The sequence below is a fragment of the Lycium barbarum genome, chromosome 1 (assembly GCF_019175385.1).
Source record: "Lycium barbarum isolate Lr01 chromosome 1, ASM1917538v2, whole genome shotgun sequence".
NCBI classification, from domain to species: domain Eukaryota; kingdom Viridiplantae; phylum Streptophyta; class Magnoliopsida; order Solanales; family Solanaceae; genus Lycium; species Lycium barbarum.
In genome coordinates, this window is record NC_083337.1 from 166,641,808 (window position 1) to 166,661,041 (window position 19,234).

Below are 19,234 nucleotides of genomic sequence, written 5' to 3' on the forward strand. Positions count from 1 at the left end.
AAAAAAAAAAAAATAAAGTACATAATTTACTAATGTGCAAATATGAATTAGTGCATATTTTTATTAGCTTTGAAAAATAATTTGAAGTGAATAATAAATACTATGGGTAAAACAAAAAAAAATTATTTTTTCCTGATATACTAAAAGTGATAAGTAAAATAAAAATCTATTTTTAAAATACCGAACAAATAAAAATGAACAGAAGAGTATTAGGCTGCTCCTTCCAATAGTATTAGTATATGTATAAAAGATAAACCGAGATGTGCTTGTCTAACAATGTACGAGATATAGACGACAAATTAAAAGGGATTTCGAAGCCATTCCTTAAAGAATCTTATTGGTTTTTATCTCACCAGTCTATTGAAAACGAAGGGGAAAAAAGCCATGGAGTTGGAATCCATTATTGATTATTATCCAGTCTTCAACATACTTAAAAGGAAAATACTTTATGTCATGGCTTTCACCCATGAATTTCCTCTTAATATTTAGCTTTTTCTACGGAAGTTTATGGTTTGCAGCTCAATTATTTCATTAACTATCTAATGTTTTGCATGTTTAAAGCCCTAAATTGTTGATTAAGGCTAAACAGCTACGAAAAATGGACTTAAACCAATCAAATGCGAGCAAATTGTAACTTGCAAGATACCAAAAACAACATACATATTTTCAATTAAACTACAAATTACTGAAATACAGTTAATATTAGTAATATATAGTCCTACTACTAGCTGCGGGCTAACATGTTTTTGCAGCCACTTCAGCTCTTCTATATCATCCACACTTCATCCCTTTCCAAATCCCTAATTTCTCCATAAAAACTCCTTAACTCTTTCAACTTAACCCATCCAAACAAAAAAAGGTCCCCCAAAAAAAAACAAAAAACCCCATAATCAATAGAAGACTTACTTTTCCATAATCCCAAGTCTGAAAAAGCATTTTTCTAACAACTTTCGCAATCCCCCAAAATACCCTTTTACCACAATAGTCAAACAGACAGATAAAAAAGTCTTAAAATTATAAGCTATTTGTTTTCACTTTCCCTTTTAAACCCTGAAGTTTTTCCCAATGAAAGTTTGACCAAATTGCCAATGTGCAGGAGCAATATTCCATGAAGTAGAGCTACGTCTATCACTGGCTCTGACCCTAAATGACAGTGCTTGACCAGTCAAAACTGAGTTTGTTTGCCAATTTTGACCCCAGTTACGACTCATACTTATCCAACCAGTCTTTGCACCTTTAACGCTAAGACTCACGATATCCCCTGCACCCGCGACGTTGGTAACCAAAACTAAGTTGAAGTAACGGAAACCGTTAATTGTGAACCTTATTCCACCTTTCTTCCTGCATGGCACCCTGCGTAAATAAATAAAACACACCAGTTTATTTTAGTCATTTCGGCATAACCAGAGGGCAAGTATGTTAACGCGGAATGTAAATATGAGGACCCAGTAGGAAAAGGACTAGAGAAAATAGGAGACTGTGCTGCACTACCTAGGGTTTGGTGTTTGACATTCTAGCGGACTACTGTGCTTCGTTTGATTTTTACTAACATCAGCTTGATTTAACGGAGTCATGATTTATTTTTACATTACCATATCATTAAAAAGATTATTAAAGATATAGCAGTTAATAATATGCAAGGATTGGTCCTTATTCGGTGTGTTTACTGCCAATGGGAAAAATTGTTGGAGAATCAATTATTTAGGCGCAAGTTTACCTAACCACGCGCAACTAACAATCAATGGAGACAGTTATTTCGGAATTTCAGTTAGGATATGATTCACACCTATCTTATGCCTTACCTGTTTCAATATACTACATATTAGTGTAATATGTAATTCCCTCAATATCCTTTGTTCGTATAGTAGGTGAGAGAATTTTACCTATGTTTATTATTAGCCCAATTGTGACAACTCTGTACCAGCACGCGGTACAATTACAGTAATTTACAGGGAAATGGAAGAAAAGCATGCAAATTGTACGTTTGACAGGTTATTTTCCTTCTACCCCATGAGTGAACAGAAAAAACTGACTAAGGCAATAAAGAAAAAACCAAAACACATAATAATAACCCCACCCACCGGCAGAACATACCAAAAGCACAAATAACACGGGGGGAGTGAGGCGTGGGGGTGGGGAATTGAAATTTACGAAGAAAGGAAAAAAATTCAAATTTGTGAATTTATAAATTACTCCTATTAAGACTTGTTTGGCCATGAGAATTATTATCTTTTTTTCTTAAAATTATTTTACGTTATTTGAACATTAATTTTTGGCCATGAAAATTGAATTTGAAAAACAACTATAAAACTCCGTTTTTACTTTTTCTTTTCACTTTTTGTCAATTTAGTGATTCTAACCGATCAAAAATTCTTTGCAAAAACTATAACCAAGCCAAAATATATCTTCAACTCACATCAAAAATTTTAAATTAAGTGAAAAATATTTGATTTCTATGGCCAAAAACCTATTAAGGTAAAAAGCGAATTTTAAAGTTAAGTCATTTCTAATTATAAAAATCTGACATTCTTTTCATACATACCTGATTTTCGAAGATGAATTATCGGCACCTTGAACTGTACTAGAGGTTGACTATGGGGCAGAGGATTCCGTTCGGTAAAAAAAAAAGGGAATTGAGACAAAAGAAGGAAGAAAAAGCACAAAATGGTTACCGGCGGTAAACAACGGGGACAATTCCGGCACGATACTCAGCAATGTGGAGAAACATAGGCATGGCTAGGTCGAAATGTGAACGAGGTGGGTTACACCAGCCGCCATTGTCGTTTGGCAGAGCAAAATTTGGAGGGCAGAAATTAGTTGCGGTAATGAAAATGGAAGGACTTCCTGGATGGCACCATTGTGGGTAATTGTCACACTTAATCTCAAAGCATGCTCCACAACTTAAGCCATTGTTGAATAACGCTGTGCTTAGTGCTCCATTGTTCACTCCATACCCTTGACTGTATAAGTTACCGTACCCACACGCCCCACCTGTAAATCCATCACAAATCACAAAATTACTCTTAAATTTAGATACATTACACTTTTACATCTATATATTGACTTGAATTCTCTGAACATAGCTAGAAAACAGATAGAAACAGAGCCTTTCAAGTACATTGTGTAGAGAAGAAGAACAAAAAGGAAAAACCCTAAAAATGCAGATTTACTAGTTGACTTGCATTTCTTTGAACATAGAACAAAAATGCTAGAGAGAATAGAGTAAAAATGGAGCATTTCAAGTACATTATATATATGGGTGGCTCTAGGGTAAGGCAAGTGAAATGGTAACATACCCATAGTACCAGAGGCATCACTACCGCCATAGAAGGTAGCATGAGCACTCTGCCAGGCACCGCCAGTATAAACACCTGGGATTCTTGCTTCAGCTGCAAATAACATTACTGAGAAAAGAGAAACAATACAGGCCACATTCAAAAACCCCATTTCCGTGGAAAAAAAGATGGAAACAGGGAGAAAAAACTGGAAAAATGTATGAAGATGAGGAGGAATTGGTGGAGGGAAAGAGGACTACTTATGGAGGGAGCTAGGAAAGTGAACCTAGTGGCACTTTATGTAATTATGGTCTCATTGGATATCCCATTTTGTAAATGGAAATATTTAACACTAGAGTAGTAAACGATAATTTAGCTTTTCTTCGGTGTGTGCTTCACGCTCTAATGAAAATGTTTTCTTTTTGGCATTTTTATTTTCAATTTAAGTTATACGCTCATTTATTTTATTGAAAAGACTTAAATATGTCAAACTATTGAAAATAATTCATGATCAATAGTTTAGCTCATTTATACTCTCGAACTATCGGAAATGGCTCATTTGTGCCACTCATCTGTAGTTTGGCTCATTTATGTCATCGTGCGTTACCAAAATGACTCATTCATGTCATTTTTTTATTAACGTTGGTTTTATAATACCAGATATGACATGTGACATCTAATTAGAGGTCTACATCGTTTAATTAAACTAGCCCAATTTTAAATCCCAAATTAATAAAAAATCTGATCCATACACCCTACCCACCCACAAACATAATCTAGTTGGAGGTCACGTGTCATATCTAATATTGTAAAACCGGCGTTAATAAAAAATGACATGGATGAGTCATTTTGGTAACGAACGATGACATAAATGAGCCAAATTGAGTCATTTTTTATAATTCGACGGCATGTTTGAGGCTTTTCCATTTATTTTAACTAGTTATTCTATCACATTATTCTCTTTAGTTTTCAAAAACTAGACTTATTATAAACAATTACATGTTGTTGCATGATACGAGTAAATACTTTCTTTTAATTTTTACAGTATGATCCAATAAACACTTTTTCTCCAGTCACAATCTTTTCACATGAAATAAATTGATAAAGAAGCAAGTAGTGTCTACATGAAAAAATGAACTTGAAACAATGAGGTTAGAAATTCAAAGAAGTTTTATGATCCATCACAAATATATTACTCCTCATACCAATTATATCACACACTTTTCTTTTTAATCTGTTCCAAAAAAATAACACATTTTTATATTTAAAAATAATTTAAATTTATGAGATGATTTTCAAAGCTTGTTTTGAACCATAAATTTCAAAAGTCTCCCTTTTTTTCTTAAAGTTAATGTTTAATTAAATGATGTCACATAAATTGAATCACAGGGAATATTATTTACTCCTTTTTTCACAAAAAATCCATAAATATAACATAAAAGATTGTTTATAGTTAATCAGAGATTATTTACCTTTACTTGACATGTTTAAAAAGCAAAGGGAAACCGGACGAAACCAGCTGGATGACTTGATAGGGACCAGTGTAACATCACCATAATTCACGGGCCGAATGCGATAACACTGTGGGCTTTCTGTGGGCCCAAAAAGACAAACGCGTCTCTCGAGCCGCACGCGCGACGCACACTAACGCACTTTGGTAAAAAAAATTGCTAAATTGTCACGTCAATTTAATTTAAATTTAATCATATTTATATAAAAATTACTATAACCTCTATTGAATAATCTTAAATTAAGATAAATTTTAAGAAAAAATGACATTAAGTAAGCATAAATTATTAAATTTGACCTAAATAGTCATATAAATTTATCCTATATGGACTATTGTGGCCAAAATAATATAGCAAAAAAACCTTATTGAAAAAAAAAGAGAAGGTGAAAAGTTAAAAACAAAGGAACAAGGTTGTAAGGTTCTGTTCTTTCCCCCCCCCCCCCCCCCCCCTTTTTTTTAGAAAACTTTAGGGACCAAATTATTATTTTAACTTTTTCCCCACCGGATATAGAATGTTCTGTATGTACCTCTTTTCAGTTTTGAAAACAATTTTAGGCAGGAGAAGGGTTAAGATTTTAAGAAGTTTCATGGACAATCTACATGGAAATCTAATGATTGTGTTCCTCCAAAACCACAGGCTACACTACAACTCCTTCATGCTTTCTTCAAGTTATTTATTTTTTACTCTTAAATAATGGGTTATAATTTTAAAAAATTTAGTATTGAAGTTATTATACTTTTGAAATTATGAATTCGGATTACATTTGCCCCATATTTATTTGAGCTATGTGTTAAATTACTGTATCCGATTGAACTCGCACTAAGAAAGTTGCATTCAATAATGCCCCACTGCATTGTAATTTCCTTCCTTTTCACTTATTTTTTTGTTTATTTTAAATATTGAAATGAAATTTCAGATAACACACCACAATTTTACTTGAAAAAGAGAGTGTGTATTTAGTTTAATATTAGTACTACGAAGTAAAGCCATAATATGACGCATTAATCAAATTAGCTCTCAGTATATTTGAGTAAGTCCAAGATCATCTAAAAAAAATTGAGATAAAGTTCCTAGTGGGACAACCTCTTTTCAAGAAAAACAATTCGAATCGCAATTGCGTGAGCTCAAATCTTAATAAGTTATGATTAGGTCTTTCTTATTTAATGTTATTTTTTTCTTCTTTTTTTTTTTAAAGGAGAAAAAGAAGAAGCAATATTGAGAAAAATAAAATATTCACGAGAGAGGAGACAATCACGGGGTTTCCTTTCCCCTTGTATAAGGTAGATCATGCAATAATCATTCTTTTGCTAAATGAAAATGTGAAAAGTTGAGAGTAATGAGACTTCTTTAAGTATCTCATCCAATTATATATATATATATCGAAATGTACACACTTAAGAAGTTTTTAGCAATTTTAAAAATGTGATATCTGTATGAGATCAAGTTAGTTGAACTACTCAACACGTAAATCCTAATATATAGCTTGTACTCATTCCAATAGACTTATGATAAACATATTTTTCTGCCCCAAAAAAAACATTTTTTTTCTCAAAGAAAGAGAATAAAAAAAAAAATGTTGCACGTGTCAAGCCTGTTTCATTTGTCGGATTAACCAAAATAATCTATAAACAGTTTTGGCATAAATACAGAGTACTTGATTATAACTGTGAAACTTCAATATTTTCAATATTTGTTTTGTTAGATATTAAATTGATAGCCATAGCAAAGATCAAGACACATTATATACATACAAAACACATAATCTTAAGTTTTGGTTAAAATAATATACAATTTAACTTAATGATTTTAGTAGCGACATCAATCGGTAGTTAAGCAGTTAATCCTGAAGCTAACTTTCGCTAGCTACAACACTTTCTCAATCTGGAAAATTGAGACTGATGGGAGGCTAAACATTATCACGTATTCAAGAACAGAGTGGTTCTTTCTGATAGATAGGAAAAGACAGGTTGAACTCTATTTATAGAGAGTGTCTACCTATTATAGGCCAATAATTATTACGTCTTGCTTATTCACAACAAATTTGATTAATCAGACCTCTTATTTTATCTACTATTTAAGTCATGCCATTATCCTTTCAAGTTATAAACAATTAACATAAGTCCAAAAGCAAACATGTTTGACCATGAACATTTACAAATTCTGAACTCTCAATTGAAATACCGAAATAACGATTTTAATGTATTATCAAATCTTTAATTTTCACTAAAAAATTTTCCAAGTAAAGTTCATGTATACACACAATTTAAACTTGTAAAATAATTTGTTCCTTGAACTTCAATCTCAACTACTCTTTTATTTTTTTCAACTAAAGAATTCCCAGAAGAAGAAAAAAATATGGGCAGCCGACAGTAAGGACGAACCTTGAAGTCTTTGAAAAATGAAGATGCTTTGTTTTTGCCTATTTAAATAACAAGCATTTAAACTCTTTTTCGTGCAACATTGCTTTGAGTTTTGTAGTTACATAGATTTTAATTTTGGGGTCAATTCCTAAAAAGAAAAAGTGCTTGCATAAGTTAAAAATGTTTGACGTAATTAAGGTGTAACTTCATGTTTGGAAAACGTATCTTTCGGTAGATAATTGGTTAATAATTCCTTAATTATTTACTCTAATAGTTCACCTCGAATTTGTTTTTATCGTGTTCTTAGCTTAGTCTGTTGCTCTTCACCTTTAGTATTTGGAATTTTCTTAACGTCTTTAAATTTATTGTCAATGGCCATATTGTATAGTGTTAGGTGTTAGGTATTGTTACTTTCATTTGTACTTCAATGGTGCTACTAAAATAGAATCTCCTAGTGCAAACGACTTTAATTTCTGATTGATACTCTACTAAGATAAAATAAAATAAAATAAAATAAAAAGACAAGAAAGATGATTTCTTTGCTTGAGGATAAAAAAAAAGAATGTCCAAGAATTTAAACAAAGAAATAATTATCTTAACTTTTAAAGATGGTGCAAAATATGATAGTTCTTCTTTTAAAGTTTTAATTTTTTTCCTATGAGTTTATATTTTGTGTACTACTTTATAAAAAATTTAAATCATCATATTAAGTTGACCTAAAATGCAATTCAACTCTTCTAGCAAGATTGACGGAATTTGAAAATTAAAGTATTAACGCACCGTGATTAGTTAATTGCACAGATAAAAAAAGTTACTTCATCTGTGTATATTGCTTAAATTCCTGTTGTAATAGAGTAGATTTGTAGCATTTCATAGAGCCCACCTAACATTCAACATCTTTGAACTCTTTACCGAACTCATCTCTATCTTCCTATATCACTTCCATAATCACAGAATAACAATTAATTAGTACTTTTTTCGTCCCAAAACACTTTTACCTTCCGCTTATCCAAAGTTAAATTATTTGCAATTTAATAATATTTTATGATTTTTTTACCGTATTGATATAAAAAAAAATTGCTAACTTATTAGTAGTTTTCATTTTTTGAATATCTATATTTTAAATTTCAAATATTAAATTAATTTAATCGAATTCAACTTTGAAAATTAGTCAAATTGACTCTCGAGAAACAAAAGCTGACAATTATTTTGGGACAGAGGGAGTACTTAATATATATTTGCAGCTCCTAACTAGCTAACAGAGACAGAGCCAGAATTTAAACTTTATGAGTTCTAAATTTTGAATAGCAACAACAGGTGTTAGTAACTGGATATTGAATGTAGATATTTGATGAATTTCTTAATATATATTTGCACATAATAAGGGCTTCTAACTTCACCCTTATTATGTGCAAGTACATAGACTTCTTGTAGTAAAGAGCATATTTCTTCTATAATAAGAATTTCATTGTATCTCGGTGATAATGGTGCATGGGGTGATTGAAATTTGAAATTGGATTGTGTATCTCTCATTTCTTGAAGATGAGATACATAAAACATGATCAACATTCAACTTTCTCCGCATAGATACTTTTGTATAATGATGTACAAATATTGTCAAATTCTAAAAAATCACATCGGAAATAAATAGAAAAACACCCTATATATATATATATATATGAAACTCTTATTAAACCTTAGTGATGGATTTTAAATCCATGACGATCTAGGCCCAAAGTGAATAATTTCGCTAGTGGCTTAGATTGGATTGTTACAGATGGTATCAGATCCTCTTCGCATGCAATCTTGGTAAATGGTGGATAAACTTCAGTAGTCAACTGAGTTTATACAAATCCTACATCTTTGAGGTGCTAGTGGGGCAAATCTCGACGATGACGCTGAGACCATGGAAAAGATACTGGATATATTAGGAAATAAACCCTAGACACTAATGATGTGTTTTAAAATCGTGTGAGCTTAGTCAAAACGGACAATATCATAATGGGCTGGCCCGATACCAATGTGTTTTAACTTGGTGTGCGTATGTGTATGTAGATATAGAGCGAGGATGGAAGGAGAAGAATTAAACCAATTTTATCTCATCAAATCAATAGCTTTAATTTGTCAAGTTTTGAGATGTTTTTCCCGTTAAATTTTCTCACTTGGTGTTGCAGGGAGCTTAACTTGTTTTGACTTCATATTGTATTGAAAGTGAAATAAAGCTAAGTTAAAAGAAGAAAGAGTCTAAGCTAGAATTTTTAGCAAGTGAAGAATATCATCTCACACATCACTACTTTGAGCATAAAAACATATTATTTTAGATTATTCAACTATATTTATAGGGAAAGGGTAAAAAATGCTCCTCTACTTTGGAAAAAGGGTTAAAATTATTTTTCAATTTGGGTCAAAAATACTCCTCCCGTCATTAAAGTTTTCAAATATATCCCTGTCTTAACGGAAATTCCTAACATAACCCGATTTCATTTTTAGACCCGACCTAACTAAATAAATAATGCATATGAGTTACCCGCTCCTGTGCCTAGTAGCTCCAGTTGTAGGACTCGGGAACAAGTTGGTTGCATATGCGTTTTTTATGTAGTTGGGTTAAGTTTAAATGGAGCGGGTTTAAAAATGAAATCGGGTTATTTTGGGGGATTTGGGGATTTCCGTTAAGATAGGGGGTATATTTGAAAAGTTTAATGATGGGAGGAGTATTTTTAACACAAATTTGTAACGGAGGATATTTTTAGCTCTTTTCTCAAAGTAGTGTGACATTTTTTACCCTTTTTCCCCTATTTATATGTAGTTCAAGTTAATGGTAATAGCATGTGCTATAAATCTGAATTCACATGATAATCAATTCGCATGATTGCACCGACCAGTATAATGAGACTTTAATTGAGATAGCGTACTACTTTCAACAGTAAGAAGTTGAAATATACTATCAATAGTTTTACACTACTGTAAAAAAAAAAAAAAAAAAAAAAGAGAGAGAGAGAGACAGGAGCCGGTGGCATAATTCATAAGGCCTATATGTTTTGACTGAATTAGTAAATGGAATTAAAAGGCACATGAGATGAGTGAAAGAGCCCTTCCAACATCGTGCTTGTGTCCACCTGTTAGGCTACAACTATCTGCATGGACTAAGTGATCTTGAAAAGCTGTGTATCCCAAATGGAATCCAATGGAAAGGGACATGGACGGTTGAGTCATTTTAAATCGGATTTAAGTTATATACATCGATAGTATACCGTTTTTATATTATTAGTTTGATTAACTGAATGACACATTCTCTTCATTTCAATTTATGTGAAACATATATTTTCTTTTTAATTTGTTCCAAGAGAGTGATATATTTCTCTTTTATAGCTATGTAATTGATATTGGCATGTTTAAATTTAGGTGCACAAGTGTCAAAAGCTTTATAACCAAAAAAATATTACTTCTATGACGTGTAAAATCACAAAAAAAAAAAAAAACTTTCTTTTGTTTTAAATTTTGTGCCCAATTAAATATATTTACATAAATTAAAATAGAGGGAGTAAGTTGTTTGTATTCTATATTTCAAGTTACCCTTTTAGAGCATGAAAAGCTATTTGCTATTGTAAGCAAATTTAACCTAATAATGAAAAAAAAAAAATACACTACCAAGTGCATGTAACTCAAAACTCTTCAAAACCTATTTGGACCGACACAATGTTTTTGGATTCAACTGCATGCTAAGCCAAAATTGAAAGCATTACGTGTAGCCTACCAAACAAGCTATTGGAATTTGGAAATGGATCAAGCTGATTCATAAATGCTACACGGTCCTTCTCACTGAGGTGTGCTAGCAAGTCAAGTTATTGACTGAGAGTTGTAACTAAGATGCCCCCACAACTCAAGGGAGACGTAGCATTTAAGAAAAAAACTCTCAAGTCTAGTTAAGCTGTAGTATTATTTTAGCATGTTAGTCACCAGTAATATTATATATGTTGCCAACTAAGTTTTGTTATAGAAATTTGTTGGTAATTATATAAATAAATATACTATTGTATAAATATTTTAAGCATAATAGAATGATAACGTTCTGAGACTATAATGCAAAATTATGACTCGGGAAAAGTAAGTGTACTTCCAAAATCACCGTTAGGAATTTGTTTTATTGGTGTACTTCCCAATCACCAGTTTGGAGTTGGTTTTGGGGACCATTTTAGAACGTGGAGAATGCTCCCGTCTTGCCATCAAACTTTCCCCTTCACGATTTCACTAATTAGGGGTGTTAAATGGACGGATTAAGTTGAATTTCGACGGGTTAAAATGGATTGAGTTAATAAATGATGGATTATTGTTCCGTCCAAACTTGAGTGGGTTAGGTGGCTCATGACTTTATTATACTAATTTTGCCACCACTAGCTTCACTTTTAACCCACTTTCCCTCCAATCGAACCACACCCCCGCTACCTCTTAAAGGGATAGAAACAGAAAATAATCATCCGTGCCCGATATTTATACACAATTAAGTAAGTCAATTCAAGGAGTTATTAAATTAACGTGAGAATACATGGAGTATTTCTTAACCAACAAATAACTTCTTGACTCTATAGGCAATGATCTCCAAGTGACATTCATATGTAAGATACATGTCTTACATTCATTGATTTTTTACTAAACATAAAGTGTAAGTTTTTCTCCTGGAAAACTCTCAAAGCTCCAAATAAAAAAACCGATCCATACTTAAATGCGTGAAAAGCTAATTCGAGAAAGATTCTAACGTTGGGGTCATTTACTCATCAACATGTTCCATTGGGACCATGTAAGTTTTCGTCAAAAGGCAGAAATGGCTAACCCGTGCAGTAATTCCACGTTTATCATTCGCTCATTTTCTCTTTTGCTCTCTAGGACCATTGCATTGAATGCACTTCGTCATGAGACATGCCAACATCAAGCTAGGGGCTCGGCTACTCATAACCAATCCAGGACCAAACTACCACAACTACCATCTTAAGTAACCTACAAGCCATACAAGAGTACTTTTTTGGTCCCTCAAAATAAATAATCATCCACAGTCGTGCCCACACATCAACAATTTGTAATGAAGAGGAAATTCTCATAATTTGTTATACCAAAGGAGATCTTCAGGAATATTTTATTCAATAAATTCATCATAAATACACAGACACACACAATACGCGCAGTGTGTAGCATGCAGCCATTAGACTGTAACTCAGTTATTTGTTTCTGGTTGTTTTCTTAAGTAAAGTGTAAGACCGTAACCGACCAATTAATAGATGTTATTATACGATTGAGAAACAACTACCTTAATTAACAATTTACATTTAATCTTTAAGTGCATGAGTAGCTAGAGTGATAAGGGATTTTTTTGCTCCTATTTTATTAAGATTGCAAACTGATGCACTGAGGCTTAGACCTCGTTTAGTCATTAGTCTCTGTATTCTGAGGCCAGAGGGTCAAACCACAATTTTCATAGCAGTGCCTCACTATCTATTATCACCGTGTCAAAGGAAGACTAAAAGTATAAGATACTATTGAACAAGAAAGATATATGGTGGCAATGCCTGAGCAAATGAAAGCCTCATGCGTGAAATATTCTCAAAGTTGAACATTTTCTGGCAACAACGTCAATCAAAATGGAACAATGATCTCCCCTTTGGTGATACTTACAGAACTAGGGTCAAACAATTTCAACATATTGTGTATACTGAATTTTCCAAAAAAGAAAAAATAGTATTAGATCACTAACTTTTGAGTGTGTAAAATTCCACTCTAAGCTCTGCTCGGCAACATCCTACATCAGAATTTGACACAAAAGTTAAGAAGATGATTAGACTGAGTAGTTAGGTTAATCAAATCCAGTGAGACGATGAGAAGTTATAAGAACATAAAAAGTTAAAAACCAGTGAAATCTGACCTTACAAAAGAGATGAGAGAGATTCATACAGGGAATGCAATCTGAAAGTAAAAGTTTTCTCGAATCTGAAAGTAAAAGTTGGCGATAACCATAAAGATCAAGATGAAATCTGGCCTAACGGATGTCTCCTCTACAAAATGATAGCAACAAAACTTTTGAAGAGCCAAGGGCCGCTATCTAATGAAATTCAGCTCAAACTACGTAGTAAACAATCAGTATTACAGAAACCCCGTGAAGATTGAATCACTAAATGGTCAAAGTTTCAAGCTAAAATCTAGTGGGAAGAGTTAGCTTTCTCTTAATACTACATTTGATGGAACCTAATATCTGTATACAGGTTAATGATGATGGAACTCGGGCAGAGAGTCTGTAGATGAATGGTAGTCAGGAGGCTTGCCTCTAGTAGAGCTGTACTCCACTTGATAGACCACCAAGACGGTATTCAGGTCGTAAGCCTGCTGGAGGAATATACTCGGGATGTCTGCCTGGAGGGTACACAGGATCCTGGAAGGACAAATGCTCTGAGTATAAAGCATAGGGATAATGGTTTACAACATCCTGGCGCCCTGTTTCCAAATTTACTAGCTGATATTCGTGACCCTCTACTAATCCATCCTGTCTGGAATAACCACAATACTCTGCTAAAGCCTCTCCTCTGTAAGAATCATGAGGCTCCAACAGTCGTCCCTCTCTGTAAGTATCACGATAATGTGTCATCGTGTCCCATCCATAAACACCGGTTCCAAAGTTCTGTTCTGTGATTGACCAGCAGCAAGTGGTAGTGAATTTTGAGGCCAAGCTAATGGCGCCAATGGAGTTGTAACTACATTCCTTTCATGCAGATGTGGATAACAGTGGATTTGTGTGGTAGCTAGACTCTTCCACCCACTTAGCTTGTCGAACATCTTCAGGTTGTCTTTGTTTATCCATACTGGTCTCTGATTTGAGTTGTACACAAGACTCTTTGCTAGCAAAAATGAAAAGCTTACCCAAATTCTTCACCTATTGAGTTGCAACAATATACACAAATTGTTGGCATGATCCTCAAGGAAACTTACAAATATTAACAGCCAAACAAATGTAAGGATTTCCAATAAATGCAAATACAATGTCCAGGTACCTGTTCAGAGGTCAATTTACACTCAAACTTTGTCTTCGTGTAATAGTTCTTTCTAATGTCTTCCCTAAACTTCTCCTCTGCTAATGGCAAGCAATCATCAACAATGGAAAAACGAACCTGAAACCATCAAAGATAAAGTTAAGACAAAGTGGCCATTCAAACATTCATATCCATGAACTGCACTAAACATAAGCACCAATACAATTCTAAAACCCAAAACCACCAACCTTTACTTATCAAGAAAATAAAAGAATCCATCTCTAATTTGAGGTCATAGCGCTAAACTGGAAGCACATTATACTTGCTTTGACTAGTAAATGCACCAGTTCTAGTGACATAAATAGCTATTATGGCTTGAGCAACAAACTAACAGAAAGATAGTTAGGATTCAAGATTCAAAATTGTTCTCCTCAAGCAGCCTGTCTCTTCTGTGCAATTCTATCACATAATCACACACACAAGAGGGGAGAGAGAGAGAGAGAGAGAGAGTCAACAGTTAAATTAAATTGCACGTTGCTTTTGTCATATGTACTATGATATATCTTGGCCCCTTCTTCAAATAAAATGGAAGAAGTGCAGAACTTCTAACCATCTTAGTTGGCTTTGTGCCTAACTGCCTATGTCATAACTTTTCTCCGTATTGAAAAAAGAATTTGAGGTCCATACAAACAACTATGAACCACTAACAAACCATCATAGATATGAGCATCAAGCATTGCAAACCATTCAAGACATTCCATTGTTAAGTTTTTATAAAGCATACATAGATGCAGAAATTTACCTCCTTTCACTGTTTTTACTTTTTACCGAGGATATCTTTTTGATATCCACATCTCCACATTGAATGACAATTTTATATGGCTTACGCATGTATAAGGTGCTCTCTGGATGGAGAGATGTTAGGGGGAGAGTTGGAGTTTATCACTCGCCCCTTCTTTTCAATGGGAAAAGATGATAGTCATCACCCCTTCTTTATCTCTCTATAATGGTGTTGTAGCTGTAATTGTTGAACTTAACCAAATGTTCCATCAGCACCCAATTCCAACAAGTCTAAATGTTCTTAGGAAAATCCATAACATTGAGAGCACAAAAATATTTAGAAAGAGGGAAGATTATAATCCATAAGACTATTCATTCATTTAATCAGAAAAAAGACAACTGATCATCATGTAATATTGGAAAAGTATTTCTTACCCTCAAAGAACAATCATCTTTTAATGTGTAAAGCCATCCTTTTGTCTCATTGTCTATACATCATCCACGGCAACCAAAATTCTAGTTAATTATCAAACGGGAAAGCAACTGAATAAAGAAAATTTCTAGTACTCAGTATACACCTGAGACCTTATCTTTTAAAATAACTTCAGATTTAAACTACCATAAACCGCACAAAGGCAGCACAAGAGGAAAGAATAAGTTTTCCAAAAATTGGTATATGCAAAAATGGACATTTGTACACCTTTTTAATCTTGATATTGGATTATGCACATATTCAACCAAATATATAGCTAACTCAGTTCTTAGTCTCCAGAATAAAGCACAATAACTCACCACAGGAAACTTGATTAGGGCATCAGTGCAAAGCATCCAAAAACATCCTAGTAATACAAAATTCTGCTCTCTCAAAATACCGTCTTTACTTAAATCAATGGCTCTAAGATAGAAATTAGATCCATGATTATCAAATAACTATTTTTATCCATCAATACTTTTCAAGCTCAATCGTATATCTTTGGTGCGTAAATAAATATTTGCTATTCCACACAGAAGCGAAACACATACATCAACATATATTTTAAGTACGTCACAGCCTATTGGAAGAAAAATACAGTACCTCAACCTAAATTGACTATAATTTCATCTCTATGACCGATTTCAGTCAAGTAACAAAGTCAACAAAATCATAGAGTTAATTGCCATGCAAAATCCCTTCTTAGGAACTGTAGACTTCCTCACCCCCCCTCTTCCCATCAGACAGTAAAGCAATCATTAGGCCAAAGAGGAGAACACCAGAGAAGGAAGGAGGACAATTAGAGCAGGTGGCAAAAGAACAGTCGCTAAATGTTAACCTTATTGATTATGTATTCAAGATCTTACGAATTAACGTCAATTTCAAATTAACGTCATATTAAAAGAGTTTCATCCCTGTATAAACTTTTTCCACCATCTCTCTCTTGTTTGCTGGGAGTCCCAGAATGTTATACCGATAGCAGTCCTTCTTTGTCTCCGAGTTGCACATGAAGATCATACCCCTGCTATCAACCTGATCAGGACTATCTCTGCCTTCACTATCCATTTTCTCAGGGCTCATCTTAGCTTCACCTCCAGAGATAACCTTCTCAGAGCTTCCATCGTCATCACATGTAGAGACCACATTTCCTGTTTCGGTTCCCTTAGAATCCTGATCATTGTCATCTTTGGATGCCAAGTTTCCACAGCACTCCTTACCGTTGCTTTCAGAGGGTACTTTCTTCAGAACCTGCTTAAAGTCACCCATAGCTTCAGAATTTCCATCTGCCTTTCTCTTTGTTTTCCCTTCCATAGAGTTTTTGGTCGCTTGATTTGTAATTGCTTCCAAGTTTTCTATATTCTCTTCTTCTTCTTCGTTTCCTTCATATTCATCTTTACCCAGTGTGTCTCTTTTGTCATCTTTGTCTACACCTGCAGTACCTCCACTCTTCTCTTCTTTATTTTGCCCATTTTCTTGGTCGCTATCTTCATTGTTACCAATAGCATCTTTATCCATTATGCTTCCTTCGTGATCTATGTGTACACCTGCAGCACCTCCCTCATTTTTCTCTTCCATAATTTTTACATTTTCTTGGTTATTATCTTCACTGTTATCAATTCCACTGCTTTCGTCTTCTCCTCCCACCACTGCATCTGTCAGATTATATCCAACTTCCATTAACAAATACCCTACATTCAGTATTTTAGTACCTCCCTCGTTTTTCTCCTTCATATTTTCTCCATTTTCTAGGCCATTATCTTTGCTGTTACTAACTGCATCTTCTTCGTACCTTTCCTTACCGCTGTTTTCTCCTTCTTCTCCCACGACTCCACCATCTGTTTGAATATATTCATGTTCCTTTAATGAATATTCCTCATTCGCCATCTCAACTTCAGTTTCATTTTTTTTTTTTTTTTTTTAACTGGAGTTCCATCATCCGGAGAAACTATCATACTTTGCTCATTTAGTGATGTTTCCACAGAAGCCTCCTCTAAACCTCCTATTTCAAAGACAACTATAGTTGCTTCTAGATTATTCCTTATCTCATTTGTGTCATTCATTTTCAGAAAAGCAGCATTATTATCTTCCGAAACTGATTTATCAGTTGAAGCATACAGACGAACCATCACCTACTTCTATAGCACAGGACACTAAGTTCAACACAAAGATCAAACAGCTGTGAAATTATCAAAATGTTAGCTATATCTGTCCACGAGTAACACACACATATACGGGCACACACACACACACACAAAAAAAAAAAAAAAATTATACACACACACCTACATACAGACACAACACTCACGCACACATATACACATACACACACAACATTCACGCACACATACACATACACACACAACAACATTCACGCACACATACACATACACACACAGCATTCACACACATTACGTATACATACACACCCTCACAACACTCATACACACACCCTCACAACACTCACACGCGCGCGCACACACATAGATACACACAACACTCACACACACATATACACACACTCACACCCAAAGATACACACAGACACATATTACATATAGACACACACAACACTCACATCCAAAGATACACACAGACACATATTACATATACACACAACACTCTCACACACACACGTGTCCGGTAAAAAATTCACACAACAGTGACACACACACAACACAAGTCCCGTAAAAGAGAAGATACTAAAAAAACATCCGGAATTAAAAGTTGAGCAAGCAAAAATGAAATGTAGCAATTATCGGAATGAAGGCGATTCATCAATGCAACTGTAGAAACCCTAACCCGAAATTCGAACGCTAAGACATTGAATAAATTTCATCTATCAAGGAAAATTTGGCCAGTTTGACAGAAATAGAACATTAACTTATCTGTTGGTGAAGCGCAGTATCCAATACTATTCCAGAATGAGCTCTTAAGCAGATTTGAGTGTTCATTGCATTTGTGTATTGAAATGTGATGATCAAATTTTAACCGTACTTTTTGTGTTAATTTCAAAATCTTACATTAAGTAGGCGTTTGGTCATGAAAACAAAAAATTATTCACTTTATTTGGAACTTTCGAGTTAGAGTAGAGTTTGGTTATAATTTTTGTAAAGAATATTTGATTGTTTAAATAACGAAAGTGAAATATAACTTCAAGTTGTATTTAAAATTTTTATTAATTTTTTAATAAAGTGAAAAAAAATAGGAAAAAAGTGAAAAATTCTACTGACCAAATGGGCCCTTAATTTATACAGTAGACTTTCTTATTTCCGGGATTAATTTGGAAAACAAAACTAGCTTTCTTAAATCACATAAAATTGTTTCAAATAAATATATAAAAAACTTTTTTCTGTTTTCAAATTTAAACATATCTAGCACTTACAAAAGAAGTTATTTCATCCGTTTCATTTTTATGATACTACTTATATTTTTATAAGTTCAATTTTTTTTAAAAAAAAGGCACATTTCTCTATTTAAAAATAATTAACTTTAAATCTTTTATTTCCTTATTGTTAGCTTGCTTTTATTGTGATAGAAATTTCATGACATCTGCGGCTGAATTAGAATTTCATATAAGAGGATTAAAAATAAAAAACTTAAGCGGCCCACCTAAAATTTTGACTTCTAACTTAAAGCAATTTTTTTAACCTGTTTATCATAAAACTAGAATCTTCCGCTATATATAGGGGAATTCAACAGTGTAAACACAACAAAATAAATTTATTTTATTTACACAGTATAATTTTCTGGTGAAAGAGATTCAAATGAACTCTTATCTCAAGCTAGCTCTGCCAATGCATACGTCCTAAGTATTTCATTTTTTAAA

The 19,234-nt window shown here is 33.5% G+C and overlaps 2 protein-coding genes across 4 annotated transcripts; both read right to left on the bottom strand.

Moving 5' to 3' along the window:
- Positions 1–643: 643 nt before the first annotated feature.
- On the bottom strand, positions 644–3,516 carry LOC132605681 (expansin-A6-like). Its single transcript, XM_060318860.1, has 3 exons — positions 3,297–3,516; positions 2,673–2,991; positions 644–1,353 (listed from the first exon to the last, which is right to left on the bottom strand). Exons 1-3 carry the CDS (start codon positions 3,445–3,447, stop codon positions 1,044–1,046), a joined length of 780 nt encoding a protein of 259 aa, XP_060174843.1. The 5' UTR covers positions 3,448–3,516; the 3' UTR covers positions 644–1,043.
- Positions 3,517–12,690: 9,174 nt separating this feature from the next.
- Positions 12,691–18,422, bottom strand: LOC132605684 (uncharacterized). Of its 3 annotated transcripts, none has more exons than XM_060318885.1 (3): positions 15,372–18,422; positions 14,178–14,294; positions 12,691–14,059 (listed from the first exon to the last, which is right to left on the bottom strand). In XM_060318885.1, the coding sequence occupies exon 1, from the start codon at positions 17,290–17,292 to the stop codon at positions 16,306–16,308; it is 987 nt and encodes a 328-aa protein (XP_060174868.1). In that variant the 5' UTR covers positions 17,293–18,422; the 3' UTR covers positions 12,691–14,059; positions 14,178–14,294; positions 15,372–16,305. The 3 variants fall into 3 exon arrangements, with proteins under 3 accessions (XP_060174868.1, XP_060174860.1, XP_060174854.1); XM_060318877.1 differs by having other exon boundaries at positions 12,691–12,934; positions 13,058–14,059; positions 14,178–18,422; XM_060318871.1 differs by having other exon boundaries at positions 14,178–18,422.
- Positions 18,423–19,234: the final 812 nt, after the last annotated feature.

What these genes read in the sequence shown, in the direction of transcription:
- LOC132605681 (XM_060318860.1), bottom strand. Translation starts at nt 3,447, where the DNA reads ATGGGGTTTTTGAATGTGGCCTGTATTGTTTCTCTTTTCTCAGTAATG. An exon ending in TGATGCCTCTGGTACTATGG is followed by an intron (nt 2,992 to 3,296) that starts GTATGTTACCAT and finishes ATGGATTTACAG; the next exon opens with GTGGGGCGTGTGGGTACGGT. An exon ending in GTCCCCGTTGTTTACCGCCG is followed by an intron (nt 1,354 to 2,672) that starts GTAACCATTTTG and finishes TTATTTACGCAG; the next exon opens with GGTGCCATGCAGGAAGAAAG.
- LOC132605684 (XM_060318885.1), bottom strand. Translation starts at nt 17,292, where the DNA reads ATGGCGAATGAGGAATATTCATTAAAGGAACATGAATATATTCAAACA.